This window comes from Malania oleifera, chromosome 2 (genome assembly GCF_029873635.1).
Source record: "Malania oleifera isolate guangnan ecotype guangnan chromosome 2, ASM2987363v1, whole genome shotgun sequence".
In the NCBI taxonomy this organism is placed as follows: domain Eukaryota; kingdom Viridiplantae; phylum Streptophyta; class Magnoliopsida; order Santalales; family Ximeniaceae; genus Malania; species Malania oleifera.
Window position 1 is genome coordinate 114,786,436 of NC_080418.1, and position 18,612 is coordinate 114,805,047.

General features: G+C 36.8%; 1 protein-coding gene across 1 annotated transcript; it reads right to left on the bottom strand.

Annotated features, from left to right (window-relative positions):
- Window positions 1-252: 252 nt before the first annotated feature.
- Window positions 253-18,296, bottom strand: LOC131149914 (autophagy-related protein 8C-like). The gene is made up of 6 exons (XM_058100709.1): window positions 18,100-18,296; window positions 17,963-18,009; window positions 2,764-2,819; window positions 2,631-2,683; window positions 651-769; window positions 253-564 (listed from the first exon to the last, which is right to left on the bottom strand). The coding sequence occupies exons 2-6, from the start codon at window positions 17,997-17,999 to the stop codon at window positions 476-478; spliced, it is 354 nt and encodes a 117-aa protein (XP_057956692.1). The 5' UTR covers window positions 18,000-18,009; window positions 18,100-18,296; the 3' UTR covers window positions 253-475.
- Window positions 18,297-18,612: the final 316 nt, after the last annotated feature.

Genomic DNA, 18,612 nt, shown 5'->3' on the forward strand with positions numbered 1-18,612 from the left:
TTTCTGAAACAAATCTTTAAAAATTTAAAAATAATCTAATACTTTTTTTAATTCTTTGAAAAATTCAAAATTTTAAAAGAATATTTTCCACAACAAAATGGGCACTTGAGTTTTTCATCAACAAAACTGCATCTCAAAACAAAGATTTTACTCGCTGACTGATGGATTATAGATCTTGTAAATCATTATTCATGGAAGAATTTGAAAAAGAGGGCTTGGAATTTCAAATCCATCCATTGCAGCAAGATCTACTAGATAGAAAGCAGCATGCAAGCAGCATGCTTGCAGCATCAAATTGGAAACAGAGGATAGTCCATCCAAATTGGAAAAAGGTTTTCCATAAACAGCACATATTTCAAAGATAGCATGAAACTAGAAGAGGCTGCAGGGGATCTACACTTAATCTAAATTGCGTTTTTATTTTTACTAGGAACTCAGTCTTATTCACATAATATGGCTTGATCACCATTCAGAATCAGCCGAATGTGTTCTCGCCACTATAGGTCATGTAAAGGAATCCATCTTCATCTTTGTTTTCCTCATAAATTGCAGACATCATGGCCGCTGCAACAATGAAACAGGAAAATTTTAAAATCACAAAATAATTCAGGGGCAAGAAGTGTAAGACGCAGATGAATAAAATTGATCACCAGTAGGTGGCAAGATGTTCTTCACAAAAATGAAGATGGCCTTCTCAGGACTCAGCTTAATCCTCTTCCGGACCACATAAACAAACTGGCCAACAGTCAGGTCGGCAGGAACCAGGTACCTACATCGATCAAGTACACAAAAAAATCAATAACATATAACATATTAGTTCCTTATGCTACTAAGTGCCTACTGCTTATTGACCCCTGAGTGCCCAGTTCAAATATACATTCAGTTTCTTAAATAATAACGTTTAGTAAGATTATTTCAAAAAAAAAAAAAAAAACAAATAATACTACAAGCCAAAACTCTAGCTCTTTGCTTTTCAAAACCAAGTACCCTCTAAAGTTGATTTGCACCCAGAAAGGCTGAAACCCCAAGGAGGGGGTTTATGGTCGTTAGGGTTTGAAGCAGGGGCCTAGATACAAAATGTTGCGAGCAAGGAAGAACACAAGCAAATAAATAGACAAACCACCATAATAATAATTGACTGGATAGGGAATTGTAATTAGAGATCTATAAGGGTTCATTGCTCCAACCTACATCCTTTCCTCGATCATAACCTGGCCTAGAGAGTTTCTGTAGTACCCTTCAAGATTACTTTACAACAGGGCTGAGCAAGCGAGTGTATCACCATACCTTTTTACAACACTAGGGTCAAAACCCTTCACAATCTCTCCCACATGCAATAAGTAAAAAATCACTTCTTTCAGGTAGAATTTAAAATAAAAGCAGGCTCAGACAAAAATGGGGGGTGTGCAATTTCTAAGGCTCAAAAGCTCAATCAAAATTCACATGAAGCTCAAATATGTTTCAAAGATGAGTTGTAATTACTGTAAATTCAAAATGGGATATAGATCTAGAATATAAATGAACCTCCAGAAAAAGATGCAGCAATCTATTGTCCTGTCAGCAAATCAGGTATCCAAAAACAAGTCATTTTGTCAGTGACAAGCAAAAAATCAGTAGTCTAATCCCCAAATCAGCCAACTGATTTTTAAATTCAAACGCCCAGCCAATCTTGCTCCAGTATAAATTGATCAATTTATCAAATTCATCATCCAGTTGGTTAAATCAGCAACCTAATTAATCAAAACAATAGTCTAGTTTTTGACAGATTCAAATACTTGAATCTTTTGTTTATATTTGTTGTCCAGTTTGATAGAATTAAAAAACTTAAGTTCCCAGGGACCCAGAGTCCAAATTTTTTTTCTAGAGGCTGTAAGTTCTAAGTTTCCAAGAAAATTCTAAATGTTTGAGGACTAGTCCATGTGCTACTGAGCCTTTTAATTGCAGATTCCATCACTGTACGTTCAAAGTTTCCAAGAAAATTCTAAATGTTTGAGGACTAGTCCATGTGTTATTGAGCCTTTTAATTGCATATTCCATCACTTATGAATTGATTTATACATGTTAACGTAACAATCAAAAAATTATAAGGAGTTTCAATGCCTTCAAAGATCTTCAAAGATCTTCAAATTAAGCCTGAGGCTCTGGGCTACAAAAGCATACCTGTAAACCTTGATAAAGCTGAAAAGAAGAAGGTAGCTCAAAACACAATACATATTAAGAATATTAGCATCAATATCAATGCTCTGTTATTGTCAAAATATTGTGAAATTTTGGGGCCAACAACAATTAATATTTACAAGCAGACAAAACAAAATGTTGGTCAACCGCATGGTATAGTTGAGTTCCTGCATTAAATACAGGCACATTGTGAGCAATTCTCTTCCTGTCATCCACACTAAATCATAAGATGTCATTACTTCTTTAAATTCCCCATGGTTCAAAATCCTCATTCAAAAAGCCTATGCTAGTAGGACGTAAAACAGAACATTTCAGCTATGAAAGACGTTACACAACATAGAGAGTGCTGCTATATATATAGATAATGAAAACAAAATTATGATACAATAATTATATACATACATGTGTGTGTGTGTGTGTGTGTGTGTGAACAGGATTACAGAAGAACTAACTTTTTCTTATCAATGTCTGGTATGTCACTCCTTTCAGCCCTTTCAACAATCACCTACACCATACAAACAATATATTACATAAAGAAAGTGCTAAAAAAGATTGCCTGATGTGCAAACACAAAAGAATCCTAACTGGTATTCTATCTGGATACTTTTCTCTGATGCGAGCAGCTTCTGCTTGCCTCCTTTCTGACATGCAGAGAAGCACAAACTTTAACAAAAATGAGTAGAAGAGAATAAAAAAGAAACCCAATGAGTCAAAATGATGTTTCCTGCATCAGTAGAGAAATCACTCCAGATCATGCAGAACTTATTGAGACATTCACCCAAAAAAATTAAATTGATGGCACACACTTGACTAGATAAAATTATCCTCATTGGAATCCAAGGGCTAAATTCATGGGTTAACAAGCTTTTTCGGTCTAATGGAAGCTGTCCGTGGTAGCTATTAAAATATTAGTCCAATTAATTCTTTGTTAATTGAGTTTTATGTCCAGCATTTTGTTAATTTTTGTACTGCTTGCTGTAGGTCATAATCATGACTCTCAGTCTTACTTGGGCCAAGTCAAGGTAAAGTTTTAAATATGGAGAGTGGTAGTTTAGCTGGCTTCCAAAAGTCCTTAGTCAAAGCTTGAGCTCCAAGTTCCATACTTTCATTTCATCTCTTACCATTTATGTTACATGCCAACTATGATGCACGGTACTTAAAAACATAAGCCATATGTGTATTAGGTAAGTATCAGGTACGGATACAGCTCAAGTAGACCCTAATATATGCAGGGCATGCATCTACAACTCTATTTCATTTTTGAAAAGGTATGCATACAGTCCATGTTGGGTACAGAGTGGGTGCATTTTGGTCTATTTGTAATTTTAAAAAAATAAAATAAAATGGAGAATTATGTATAACTCAAAGTTTCATGGATTATAAAAAGAAAAGAAATATGGCCATAAGGCCTTATCTTCAAAAGCCAAAAGTGAAATTTAAAGGCCTCTCTTCTTGAGCTACACAAGTTATAGTGACCCAATGAAATCAACCAACCAGGCCCTTCTTCATTCAAATGTGCAATCTGCTAACATAGCTTTTACCATGAATTTGGATTTTGAATTTGTCCAAGCTTTTGAGCACCATGAATTTTTTTTGTAAAAGTTAAGGTGTCTCAGCCATTTTTTTTTATGTTTTCTTTCTTTTAATTCTAAGACCATATACTGATATTTTTATGATATCAGTGCTTCCTAGCAGCACCTAAACCTTCAAGTATCCATCTTGTGTACAATACCAGTGCCTCCTAGCATAGTAGTTTTTTAGACATAAAAGAGAATTTGATTTTCAGGCAAGGGGTGCCTTGCCTTCAGCAACACATCCTTCAGTAACTTCTCCCTCCCTCTACAAGTCTAATCAAAGCCTTTTACCTAGTCCCTTCAAATCCTCCTTCCTGATCCACTCGCACCAATTAAACCCTCCAAAGGACACTTTGAATCAATTGGATGAGAAAATAGGCTCTCTCGAAGCTAAGTTGGAAGCCAGGTTCTAGGAGATTTTTGAAAGGCTGTCAGAGAAGTTTTCTTCTGCTCTAGGCAAGAAATCAGTAGATAAACTCTGATCAAGGGATAGATCATCCCCAAGTACAGCCCCCATGCATCAAACAACTTCTACACCAGACCTTCATTTTCTCAAGGAACCAGCCACTTTCCATCAAGATACAACAGCCTCAAATGAATGGTGATTCAATGAATCCAGATGCACTGCAAAAGGTAGAATCTCAACACCATCTTTCCTTCACAGGTTAGAATTCAAGAATAATCTAATTAAAATGATGTGAATAAAGGAGCTAAACAAGAAGTTAATGATTTTTACGGGAGCGTAGTCTATAAAGCTTCTTTAGGTGATATCAACTTACAAAAGGAGGAAAGTCTTATTTGAAGAAGCTAAATTAAAGGGAACAGGTAGAGTTTTGAAGACAAAACTCCAACAAATACGTTATAGAACCAAAGAAGTTGGGAACTGAGATGATAATGAAAGTTGCCAAGACTTGTTATTTTGTACTGCCAAATTACCTGCTAGTGAAATTGCTTGCATTTTACACAATTAGTTCAAAAGTAGTTTTTCAATAGAAGAGTACATGTAGATGCCTAAAATTCTCGTGTTTCCTTAACTATGACTAATCTCATTAAGTACCTGTCTGCATATAACTATTACTTGATTTAATTATTTGATGCTTACACCTCTGCAAGAGATTGGACTCACAGTGCATGCACCCATAATTGATCATAGAGATACATGGCAAGATTTCCATCAGTCCTGATTCTAGAATGTTCTAAAGGGTTCTGGTTTGTGTGCTTATAGCGAGGTTCATTAAGGGAGGAATACCCCCTTAGTTTTCCCTAGACTGCTCATGTGTTCATGTGTCATTTTCAACACGATTCAACCTCCTAAAAACCCAAGCCATGCAACTACTCAATTGAGCCTGTAGCCATACTTTTCTCATTGAGCACAAATCCATGTGGCATCCACTCTCTCTCTCCCCCCCCCCCCCTTATATATATATACGTGTGTGTGTGTGTGTGTGTGTGTGTGTGTGGAGGGGGGGGGGGTAAATTAAGGGAGGCCTACCCCTTTAGTTTTCCCTAGACTGCTCCCATGTCCGTTATGTGTCATTTTCAACGCAACTCCAACCTCTTAAACCCAAGCCATGCAACTACTTACTAGAGCTTGTCCCTGTACCTTTCTCATTGGGGCACAAATCCACTTAGCATCCTCTCTCTCTCTCTCTTAAACCCAAGCCATGCAACTACTCAATTGAGTTTGTAGCCATATCTTTCTCATTGGGCACAAATCCACATATCCACTTGGCATCCTCCCTCCTTGGCTCATACCAAGGTTCATGAGGGGAGGCCTGCCCCCTTGGTTTTTTCCTAGACTGCTCAAGTGTCGATCATTTTTCATTTTCAACACAACTCCAACCTCTTAAACCCAAGTCATGCAACTACTCAATTGAGCTTGTAGTCATACTCCTCTATACTCCTAACCTTGGGGGGGTTCCCTTATACCATAAATATTCCTTCTGCCACTTGAGCTTCCTAGGGATTGCTTGGTTCTCCTCCCTAGTCCTCTCCATAGTATTCGTCACATGCATACAAAGCAGCCTCTCTCCCTCATTTCAAGAACCTCCTCTATATTTTGAAAACTATACTAAGGAGAGTGTAATTGTACAAAATAATGGCCAAAGAAAGCATGACAACCACTTGTGGGCTTCCGACACTCAAGAGCCGGCCAAGACACCAAGAACATGGTGAACTCAGGTAAAACAACTCCGTTGAATGGGAATTTCTCCTAGATTTTGTCACTTACATGACTCAAATAAAGTAGATGATCCACTCTTCTCAAGAGAAGGTGTTCAATACTCTTCAAAATGGAATCAAATTATGGCCACCATCATTCAACTCCTTCCTACACCACTATACTATTATCCAACCTCAAAACCCCCAAAACATTCTATTGGCGACTCCATATCCAATCAATCCCAATCCACTCAAGAACGATGATGATTTCCTAACTCACGCCACTCCTGGATCGTTGTGATCTACCAGCTCAAGGAGATCCTCCCGTTCAAATCCTACATATTACCACCTCCCATAAAAGTAGTCCCTACAACACCCATTGCACCATCTCTTGCCCACAATTCCAAGTTAGGGGATCCATCCCACATGCCCCACTAAATTTCACTCCCACACTTTAGAGTCCCACAATTGCCAACTTCACACTCTATGTCACCAAGGAGGAACTAGATAAGATTCGAGAACACATGCAAGAGAGATTCATTCCACTGAATTTAAATTTCATTACACTACTTCTCAAGTTGCTACTAAATCTCCCAAAGATTATGTGAGTCCAAAGTTGGGAAGGTTCTATGAGAACTCCGCAATGCATAGGGAACACATGAAGAAGTTTGTGGCAAAAACAAGAGTGTATGGCTTGAAATCTTAATTTCGAGGAGTTTTCCAAGCCCTTGTTGAGAAGGCGTACACATGGTGTATCAATATCATGCCCAAACCTATGGAATCTTGGAGGTATATGAACTGCTCCTTTAGTGAAAGCAACTTTGTTGGCCTTATAAGGCTTAACATCTTATTTTGATGCTAACAAACAAGTAGATCTTAACATGTTTTGTTTAAGTGATGTATTTTCAGGACACAATGATGAATGCAAGGTTAAAGAATTCATGAAAACTTGTACTTCAAATAAGGATGATTATATAAAGCTTGAAAGCTTGAAGATCATGAGAGCATTGATATTAAAGAAAAAGTTTCAAGAATAAAAGCCCAAGTGATCAACATGGAAAGCTCAAAGAAAGATGAAGCAAGCATAAAGACCTCAAGGAATTCAAGGATTGAAAATTTGAAAGAATCTATGAAATTTCATGTAAGTATTTCAAATAATTTCAATCTGGATACATGAAACTCTTAGGTTAATATATTGGACCTAGATACCTTTTAACATACTTAGAAAATATTTTTATAAGGTCAAAAATTATTTCAAAAAGGTTAGAATGATTTTTGGAATGAAAAGCACTAAAAAGAGGATTTTTAAAATGCTGTTAATTTTTCTACATCTGCATTGTGGTGTATTTTTCTCTATTAAAAACTCTTTATTTTAAAAAGTGTTCAACATGAAAGTTGTAAGATTTTCTCTTAGCTTTCATTTGACACCAAAATCATAAAATTTGGAGTTATAAAGAAAAAGTTATGATCGAAAAACAGAAGGGTGCTCGAAGCTGACAGTAGCATGTGTGCATGCCAGGCGACTACCTAAACATGATAGGCGCGTGGGTGGCTATGACAGGCGACTGCCAAGCTACGGCCCTTGCCGTTTCTTTAAAAAATAACATGGCAGGCGACTGGAGGATTGGGCAGGCGACTGCCACGCGGCTGTTTTGATTTTTCTCATAACGGTCAAATTTTTAAATGGGGTTATTTGTGGCTCAAAATTTATGAAAACTTGGGGGATATTTCAACACACTTGGGGACCAAGTTACTTACCTTTTAAAATCTATAAATAAGCCTCAAAGATTATTGAATCAACACACCAAGAATTAAAATTCAGCAAAATTCAGCATCTCTCTCAAATTGCTCTCAAACTCTCAAAGCTCTCTCTTGCTCTCAACTTGCACAAAGTTTACTGAGTTCTTGTTGATTTTACTCACCAATCTTGTGCTACAAATTCTCAATCTTTCATTCATTGAAAGAATTAAATTGGTGATATACTTCCTTGAGCTTCAATTTGAATATTTATATTGTTATTTACTTTGAAGTATATAGTTCTGAATTGTTGTACTAATCAGCTCTTTTAGGAGCAAATTCTTTGTACACAAATATTTGATTTGTATCTTGTAGATTGACGATTCCAAGGGTTGTTTGGATCGTTGACTAAGCAAGGGGATATTGCTTAGAGAAGCAGGCTCTAGCCTATGTAAGGAATGACCGGACGAGGGGATATCATTTGGAGAATGCAGGCTCTAGCCTTAACCAAGGAGTATTGTATTGTTCCACCCGTCAATAGAACAATTTTAGTAATCCTTTGTTGGTTTGCCAAAGGCAAGGACGTAGGCTGTGTTGAAGCCGAACCTCGTAAAAATCTTCGTCTCACCCTCTCTTTCCCTATTCTTTATTTTCAGTGCATATTTAAATTGCGTGGATGGTTTAAATTTGAAGATCATATAAACTACGTATATTTGGAAATCAAACAAACTTAAGGTTTAATTTTGATTTGAGTTGCGGAAACCGAAAGGGAGTACGTTGGTTAAACCATATTTTGCGGAAACCATACAGAAGTACGTTACTTGGTTAAACACCCAAAGATAAATTAACTAAGAGTTTATTTGAATTTTGAATATTTGGAAATAGTGATTGGATGATGCATTGAATATTATATTGAAGGAATAAATTTATATATTCAGGGCTTGGTTCAAATTCAAATTAACAATAAGGATACACACAAGCTGAGAATTCTTATGATTGTTTGATTTGATCATCATAGTAAATTGTTTGGTTTGGTTGAAAAGTTGATTACTTGTTTGGTTAAGCAATAAGTGTTGTGGTTGAAGATTGAATGCTCACTTAGTTCTTGTTTGATTGACAAAATAGATAAACAAGTAAAAGAATTGGTTAAATATTAAAAGAAGTTTAAGAATTCTAAAAAGGAATTAAAAGAAATTTTTAAAGTCCAATTCACCCCCCCCCCCTCTTGGGAAGCTATTCCTAATTTCAAACTCTAATGGATTTATCAAGGGAACACCATTAGTTCAAAGAAAAATTTATAAAAAATATAGTGTGTTTTACAAAGCATAGCTTGTATTGTCAAGATTTGTTTGGTGAAAAAGAGTTAAAAGGAAGTTTTCATTCAAAGTGTGCACATAGAATAAAGAGTTGACCTTGGAAATCTCCTACATGCTCTTTTGACACCTTGATAGACAAGGGAACCAAAACTCAATCTTAGAAGCAAAAGGCCAGCCAATCATATTACTTCATAACGTGGAGGGATAACCAAAAGGTTTAAGCTTAACAAAAAGCCTAGAAAATGATGAGTGCATTCCCCCCAATTTTCTTTCCCAATGAAGACAGTGCTCAACCTACTTGATCCATAAGTAAGTAATGGAAGCATCAACCCCAAATCTTGAGCATCAACCATTCGATTATAATTAAGCTAATCCTAGGTATTATGACTACCGTGGGGCTGTTGAACATCCTCTCTACAACTTATTGCAAGGTATATTCTATAAGTAAATGGTATGATAAAAGAATCTTGGCTGCCTATCAGCACTAGTATTTGTGTTTTATTTAAATCTATGACATCGAAATGTAAGGGATTTCCCATTCATTTGTACATGTTTAATAAGAGAATACTAAGCAGAAATGAGATGATTCTTTTAAGTGCTAAATTAAGGACATCGATCATTGTGGCCTCAATTAGTCAATGCTACCTTTGCTATTCCCTATCTTTAAAATATCGATATCGCCTCCACGTCACCCTAATCTTTGGACATCGACTATTATGATCTCCACACTACTTTCTATCACTTCCCACCTTTAAGAGAATGAATATTGTCATCGCCATGCCACCTTTTTCACTCTCCATCTTTGATATGTTGACCTTTGTCATCTCCTCGCTATTTTCATCATTATACACCTTTCAGATATCCACTGTTATGGTCTCCACCCCATTATTATCACTTCCCACCATTGGAATGTTAACCATTGAAGTCTTTGTGCCAATTTTGTCACTCCCCATTTGGGAATGTCAATTGTTGTGGTCTTCAAGTCACTTCCCATCACTCCAAACCTTTCAAATGTCAACTATTGTGATATTTGTACCACTTTTGCCATTCCCTGCCTTTTAGTGAGGGCAATTTGGCCTAAAAATAGGATACCCATGGAAACGGGATTCTCATGAAACCTATTGAGGAGGATGGGAATGGGATTACCATGTTTTGTGGGAATGCTTCATTGCCAGAGATGTTAGATTACCCCACATCAAATTCCATCTCTAAAACAAACATGGAGTGTGATGCTGTGCACATCACATTCAAGGAATGTTCAAAGATTTTGTGAACCAAACGGCCCTTTAATAGTTTCTAAAGTTTCATAAAAAGAATTTCATGCTTTACTGCAGATTTCAATCATTTTTAAAATCAAAAACAAAACTCAACATTGACATCAAAATTTCCATTGAAAATTCAGTTTTTTAAAGCCTTAAAATTTTAGTCAAAACTGAAATTTAAGACATTGGATGTAAGCCCTTCATATTTTTGAGTTGAATGTAAAGATTTTTAAGATAATTATTGCTCATATTGGTAAACAAGAATTTGAGCAGAACATCTGTATTTGGAGCAGTGAGCAAACTAAAATTCTGATGAAAAAGTTCAAAAAAAAAAATTAGTAACGAGACGGGATCCAATCTCAATTGGAGCAGAATCCCTTTGAAGTTGTCAAATAATTTGGAAAAACAAACCACTTAAGATTATGTGCAGCTGGCAAGAGATGAAGAGGGCTATATCGAATGGAATAGTTAATTTGGTTCATTTGGGACTTGGGAGATTCTAACAATAACTTTTTTCTATCTCAGGATAAACTATGGCTTCACTTGGATAATGGGGAGAAAATTGAAGGGGCAATGAGGATTAAAAAGGACACTGCTAATTTTCAAGATATTGCTAAAACAAACAGGATGACAAGGAGCGAATAGAGTGAATGCAGAAACTATTTTACGAGGATCAGTTCTCACAGAAAGGATGCAGAAATTAATTCGACAACGCTTACCTGGGTACCAGAGTGTTTGTACTGATCCATCCAGTCTTGGTAAAGTTAGACCCATAACCTGTTATGTAATTACCAAGACACCTCCTAGGAGACTGACAGTTTTTACGCAAAAAGTTAAAGAAATGTCAAGAATCCCTTCATTAAAAGAACTTCTGATAATATTTGCTAGCTCATGATTTATCAAAAACTAACATAGAAATGATAAACCCCCAAGAAGGCCTATAAATTATGACACTCTTGCACAGGATTTCCTTGAAGGCTTATGAGTTATGATACCCTTGAATGGGATTTTCTTCAAGAGCTTTTGATGGTATTAGATTCCCAAAAGAAGTTTGTCAGCAGCACAATGACATGTTCAGAACTGGTAGATTTTCAATATTCATTAATGGTCTTGAAGTCATCTAAAATTGCTAGCAAAGTTTGAGTTGTTGATCAGTTTCACAATGTAAGATGGCAACATCTATTTGCCTTTTCTCCTGAATTTGAATTATGTCAAAATGTGAATGCTATGAAGCTCAATACTAATGCAGACCAAGTTGTTTGGACACCAGAATTCAAATCTTTGTTATCTGTCAAAGGTTTCTGGGAAACTTAAGAGTTAAACAATTTACACTGCCTTAGTATATTATAGTTTGTGTTAAGAAGCAATACCTAGGCACAGTTCCATGCCATTGGTTGGCTTTCACGAAAAATCAATACCAAGGCGTGCTACTGGACACAGTATCCTCAACATCTGAGTGTTGCTTTTTTCTTCTAACAGGGAAAATGCTCAATCAACACCTTCTCTTTTTTTTTTTTTTTTTTGGAATCCATGGACTCTGACAAGACATGGGAGATTGTTAAGGAATTATGCAGCTGAAAAGGAAAAGCCCAAGACTAATCATATAAGATTCATTGGATGCTGTATCATTGTAGAGGTAATGACACCATTTCTTGAGATATAAAGATTAAAGACATCCCTTGTAGCCCCTGCAAACTATATCTGGGCTGAAAGGAATCAAGCAATCTTTAGCAGAAAATGTCAAACTGATGAGCAAATAATTGTTTAGTGTTGTTTATGGTGTGGCTCTTATACTTCGTGGGGGCTTATAAACAAAATGGAGGAAAAACATATGTTGGTGCAGAGTAGCAGAAGACTCGTCGACAAGTGCCCTATACTTGTCGACAAGTAGATACCGAGAGCCAGAAAATCTCAGAACAAAAGATTCGTCAATGAGATGATAGACTAGTCGACGAGTGGGCGTCTTGGACTCGTCAACGAATCCCCTGTTCTCATCGACGAATGCGTCTGGGTTGTGAGAAAATATTCGAATTTTGAATGTAAACGGTGTGACGGTTGGGGATTCGGAGGGAAGCCTCCGAGGGCTTGTTATATATGCTCTTCTAGGCATATTTTGATAAGTAAGAGAGTAAAAGAGGGGTAAGAGAAAGAGAGAAGATCATTGAGTGTATATCTTTGATTTTCATAGTGAATCTCTTACCGATTGCTCCCATGGATATAGGCTTTTCCGAACCACGTAATTCCTGGTGTCGTTACTCTTATCTTTACTCTCTTTATATTACTATGGTTGTGAATAATTCTGTATTTCACCATTGGGATTGTTGCATATGGTATTATTTAATCCTTTACAATGTTTATTCTGCTGTGTATTGTTTGAAGAAACATTATTTCACAACAATTGGTATCAGAGCATGTGTTGTGTGGCCTCTAAATTGAAGGATCTCCTAGTGCATTATGGTATGGTGAAAGGGTTATACAGAATTCAACCGGATAGCATGGATGCAACGACTTGGAATGAATTGGGAGCAATCATTCGTCTTTGTTTGGCTAAGGACGTGTTGTATCACATCATGGATGAAAATTCTCTAGCATTAGTTTGGTGAAAATGAGAATGCCGATATATGTCTAAGGGTTCGTCAAAATCTACAAGTGTAGTGGAGGAAGACTCAGAATGTAGTCTTAAGAGATATGCTACGTGTTTCATCGGGTTCGAAGTGCCTCACAGGTGATTCTTGGATCTTAGATAAAAAATGGATTGACATCTATAAATCATATATACTGGCTGTATTTTGATGGAAAATGATATTTCATGCAAAAATGGTTGTTATTGGAAATGTCAAAATCAAAATGTATAATAGTGTTGTAAGAACCATATGAGATGTAAAGCATGAATCGGGTCTAAGAAAGAATGGTATTTCATTGGGAATTTTAGACCGTAATGGCTATTGATAAGAGTCTGAATGTGGAGAAATGAAATTGTGTTAAGGTAACTTGATAGTGATGAAAGGAGATAAAGTAGCGGGAAATATCTATGCACTGCAGGATGTTACGGTTGTAGGTGGAGTTACAAGTTACAACTATTGAATCTGAGTCAAGTATCCTGTGGCATATGCGGTTAAAACATATGGGTGACTACATGTATTCAGTTATTTGGGACCAATGATGATAGCATTAGGGGATAGACATATGTATTTCGTGTGCTTTTCATGAAGGATCTTGTTGTACTTCATGCAATGGCTGAGGTGGAGAACCAGACCGGAAGAGAGATTCTCAAGTCAAACATTGAGGCTAAGTATAAAGTAACGGGAAATATCTATACGCTGCAAGATGTTACGATTGCAGGTGGAGTTACAAGTTACAACTATTGAATCTGAGTCAAGTATCCTATGGCATATGCGGTTAAAACATATGGGTGACTACATGTATTCAGTTATTTGGGACCAATGATGAAAGCATCACGGGATAGACATATGTATTTCGTGTACTTTTCACGAAGGGTCTTGGTGTACTTCATGCAGTGGCATGCAGTGGCTGAGGTGGAGAACCAGACCGAAAGAGAGATTCTCAAGTCAAACATTGAGGCTAAGTACGCCGGTTTCGCTCAAGAAGTTTGTGAGTAGGGCAGGTTATATGCAGAGCTTGCAGGATACTTCTTGGTGAAGTCAGTAAGTATGGCGCGTTTCTTATGTGATTGATCGTCAAAAGTATCGCTAGATGGGAAGTTGTAGGTGAATTGTGGACAAATTTTGCGATAGACTACTCGGTTGTGAGTGGATGTCCACTAGTGCAATATTCTAGTGATGGAGGATCTAGACTTGGTGTTATGTTCGAACGGTACACTTTTCTAGGGTATAAGAAAGGTAGGTGCAAGTTAGGTGATCCTATGGCAAACAAAGGGGTGATCGAGGACATGACTTTTGGTGATAAAGTCATGGGACAGCGTACTCAGGTAAAGGAAGAGAAACACATGCCAGAAAACTGTAATAGCAGCAATCATGATATTCAGGTGGAGTTAGAGACTCAAAGCAGAAATACGGAGAGTTCTATCTCGGGTCAACAGTATCACGGTATGAATGGGCATGTGATGCAGGTCTCCAACAGACACAAGGCAGAAATGACATAGTTCATATTGTAGGGAGTTTTAGCTCGAGAAACCAGTAGTATCACGGTGGGCTCATGTGCACTATCAAACCACTACTCAAGTGAGTTGGTGAAGCTTCCAGTTTGCAAGAGGGTGATAGGATGTTGTGGAGTGATGTATCTATTGTGTGTGAATAACATGTTATTGGCTAGAAATGCTTTAACTGAGGCTAATCAGTTGGAAATTGACATGAATGTGTTGGGTATGGCCAAGATGGGTCTTGGTTTGCTGATTCGCATGGACAAAACCGCAGGGAGATTGGTGTTATCTCAGGGTGGTTTTTGTGAACAGGGCTACAAGGAGATTGGTGTAATCTCAAGGTGGATTTATGGATGGAACCGTAGGGAGACTTTGTTTTCTGTCTCAACGAGGTTTTATGGAAAATCAATATGGAATGTCTACCGTTCGGTACCCAAGGACGGGTTGTGATGTCTGGGATATGTCAAAGGTTCCCCATGATTGTGCAATGGAGTGTTTCAACAGGCAACAGAGTAGATTGTCAGTTGTTAATTTTGTTAAAGACTATGCAGGGGGCTTTGGTGATAGAAGGCTTGCAGCAGTGTTTGTGTTTACTGTTGTGGGAAAGTCTTGTTCGAAGCCTAAGGCGAAGTCTTCGGGTGTTGCATCTACAATTGTATTAGGGTTAATGATAGAAGCTGAAATTGTCATTGGCAAGTTCAAGCGGCATTGCTTGGACTTGATACATGTCTCCAAGTGCTAGAAGGGAGACGGTACCAACCGAGCGTTCTAAGTTCAAGGTGGAGCAGTCAAATATATTTTTCAGGTTCTCCTAAGGGGCGTATAATCGCCAAAGTGGAGATTGTTGTTTATGGTGCGGCTCTTATACTTCGTGGGAGCTTATAAACAAAAGTGAGGAAAAACATATGTTAGTGCAAAATAGCAGAAGACTCGTCGACGAGTGCCCTATACTCATCGACAAGTAGATACCGAGAACCAGAAAATCTCAAAGCATAAGACTTGTTGACGAGATGATAGACTAGTTGACGAGTGGGCTTCTTGGACTCATCGACGAATCTCATGTTCTCGTCGACGAGTGCACCTAGGCTACGAGAAAATATTTGAATTTTGAATGTAAATGGTGTGACGGTTGGGGATTCGGAGGGAAGCCTCCGAGGGCTTGTTATATATGCTCTTCTAGGCATATTTTGATAAGTAAGAGAGAAAGAGAGGAGTAAGAGAAGGAGAGAAAATCATTGAGTGTATATCTTTGATTTTCATAGTAAATCTCTTACCGATTGCTCCTATGGATGTAGGCTTTGCCGAACCATGTAATTTCTGGTGTCGTTGTTCTTATCTTTACTCTCTTTATATTGCTATGGTTGTGAATAATTATGTATTTCACCATTGAGATTGTTGCATATGGTATTGTTTGATCCTTTACAATATTTATTCCATTGTGCATTGTTTGAAGAGGCATTATTTCACAAAATTAAGGTAGAACTATCAGATTAAAGATTCGGGACATCCTGACAATTAAAGAGACTTATGAATATAGATAATTTTGTAGCAAACTAGCGTAAGCCACATGCAGACTAGTGTGAGCCATATGTGTTACACATGCAATTGCAAATTATATGATACAAACAATTAAATACACATAATCTAAATTTAATGACTTTGTTTCTATGTCATATTCTTTAACAAGGATCAGACGATTTCCAAATTGAATCTACTTCCTAGCATTTTTATTTTAGAATTATTATTACTATTTTCATAGTATATACATTTAGCATTTTGTATTGGTTATGTACAATAAAAACTTAAACACTTCATGTTGGATTTGATTTTAGTTTAACATGGAAATAGAATACAAAGTTCGACTACATTAGTTTAATGATCACAGAGAGAGAGTGCAACATATGTTCAAGGGAGAGAAAAAGGAGAGATAAAGATACAATTTGGGAAACCTCCGTTTGTTTTATCTCCTTCAATTTACAACTCCATTTCGAAACAAGTTATTGTCGAACTTGTAATTTCAAAGCAGGAGAGAGAGAGAGAGAGAGAGAGAGAGAGAGAGAGAGAGAGTTGAGATTTGAGTAAAGTTGAGATTTGAGTAAATAAAGGGTAATTGTGTCCAAAAGTGTAAAAAAATTTAAACTATCCGTGCTTCTACATGCAGCAATGTGGTATGCATTGGCAACTAAAGTGAACTACTTCCATGTGAAAGAGATAAAGTTCAAATGGATTGCCCCACTCTCTGGTTTTGTCTTCCTCAAATACAAATGGATCTCTTCAAAATGACAAATTATTTGGAGGAGTAAGAGATTGCGGACAATCCTTTACGGGGTTTTGCTGCATTGTAGAAGCCTACCACCATTATTTTCCATGAAGTCCAACTCATTTTGATAGTGGTGGAAACAGCAAAGGAAACAAGTTTATGAACAGATCCCTGTCCAAACCCAATCAGACTAGCCTGATGGTGTTATGCAGAAATGCCAACTATATTGTGGAGAGTTCAAAGCCTTATTTCAGAAATTACAAATAATGCTGCTACTTTCAAATAGTGTTCCTTCTATCATGTATGTATTTCTTCTAAATTCTACACTGCTGTGGAACACTGTATCATTTTAGGTAAAGTGGTAATTTAACATAGTATCAAAGCCATGGTTGCGGGGAGGTCCAGGGTTCTAGACTTGTTGCCCACGTTTAATTTAAGTTAGTTAAAAAATTATTATGTTCCCAAATATGGGTGTTATTCATTGTTTGTTTTATCTCTCCACGTGCAATTGGGCTGTACGTGTGGAGGAGTGTTAAGACTTGATATAAATGGTTGGGCCACAACCTATCAGCTTAAGGTTTTAGATAAAGTGGTAATCTAACAGATATTATACATCTCCAATGAGTTCTTTTCTTACGAACCAAAATATTATTAACAGTATAATAAGTTCCACGACAGAAAAGAGCAACCACTGTTACCTAGAATGCAGATACTAGTGGAAAAATGTGTAATAGCACTCGTAAATTTCCAAGGAGATCTTGAAGTCTTTCTCAATCTTTAAAAGAGAGAGAGATTTTATAGAAAAGCAAATGAATTCCCATATCATAATTCATTCCAGAGAGTACGGTGATCAAGATATCCAATCAAAGCAAGACATTTTTCTCTCGTAGAAACCTCGCCAGACAAACAGATCCAATTATCTACTGTTTGGTTGCTAAGGAACCCAAAGACAAAAGAGAGAAAACAAATCTCTGAGTCCATGTTTCATGCAGATTTAGCCTCGGCAAGGAACAACTCCATCTCAACAAAGGCAACATTTGAATTAGACTCAGTTGAGTAGAAGATCTTGAATTGTTATGTCCCGAAACATGAATAATCTACAAGCCAAATTCAAATCTCTTCTCTTGTCCTACAGTTTCTCAGAAAGCAAACGAATTGCACATAAAATTCAACCAAAAAATTTTCAAACTGAAATAATAGTAACACGAGGAGTCCATAAACAAAACTAGGGATTTGTAAACGTCCATGGACTGCAGCAGAAAATCCACATTTCCTAACCTCACGATCAAGATAATATTAAGTTGGGGTTCATCAAGAATCAATCAATATATAGTTAAATTATTATAAGCACGAACCGAGGGGGTGTTCCAACTTGAAGTAGCTCTTCGCCATGTCAAAATTTCTGTAGAACAGAATGAGTAATAATATGAGACGATGGTTTTGAATCGATTCGTAGATCGATAAACAAAAGGAAGAAGGAGTACGCACGCACCGCAATTGTTGAGAAAAGGTCGAATTGCAGAATTGCAGTGCAAGGAAAGGAAACTTCGTAGTTTCTACTGAACATATGTAGACTGGATAGGGTCATTGTGCCAAGCCATTCTTAATGCGGATTGCGGAACACAAAAAAACGGCGTCGTTTTATTGCTTCGATGACCGAACATATGTAGATTGGTGTTAGTCTCTCATAAATGAATTTCTGGTTTTAATTATTTTAAAATTTTTAGCATTGAAGTTGTTGGTTAATTATACACTAATGTAAAGATTAATTAATAGTTGTTGTGAAAAATATAATGGTTGTCGCTCATTCATCTTCCACCACCATGTATTCCAATAAAAGGTTCCTCTCTCTCATTTTGTCATATACATAAAAAAAAAATACTTGAATAGAGTAGGCATATAGAAAGGATGAGAGAAGAGGAGAAATACAGAAAATAGAGATATTTTGTACCTAATTTCAAATCATTTTGTAATTTTTCTCAAAATAGTAAAGTTTTTTATATCA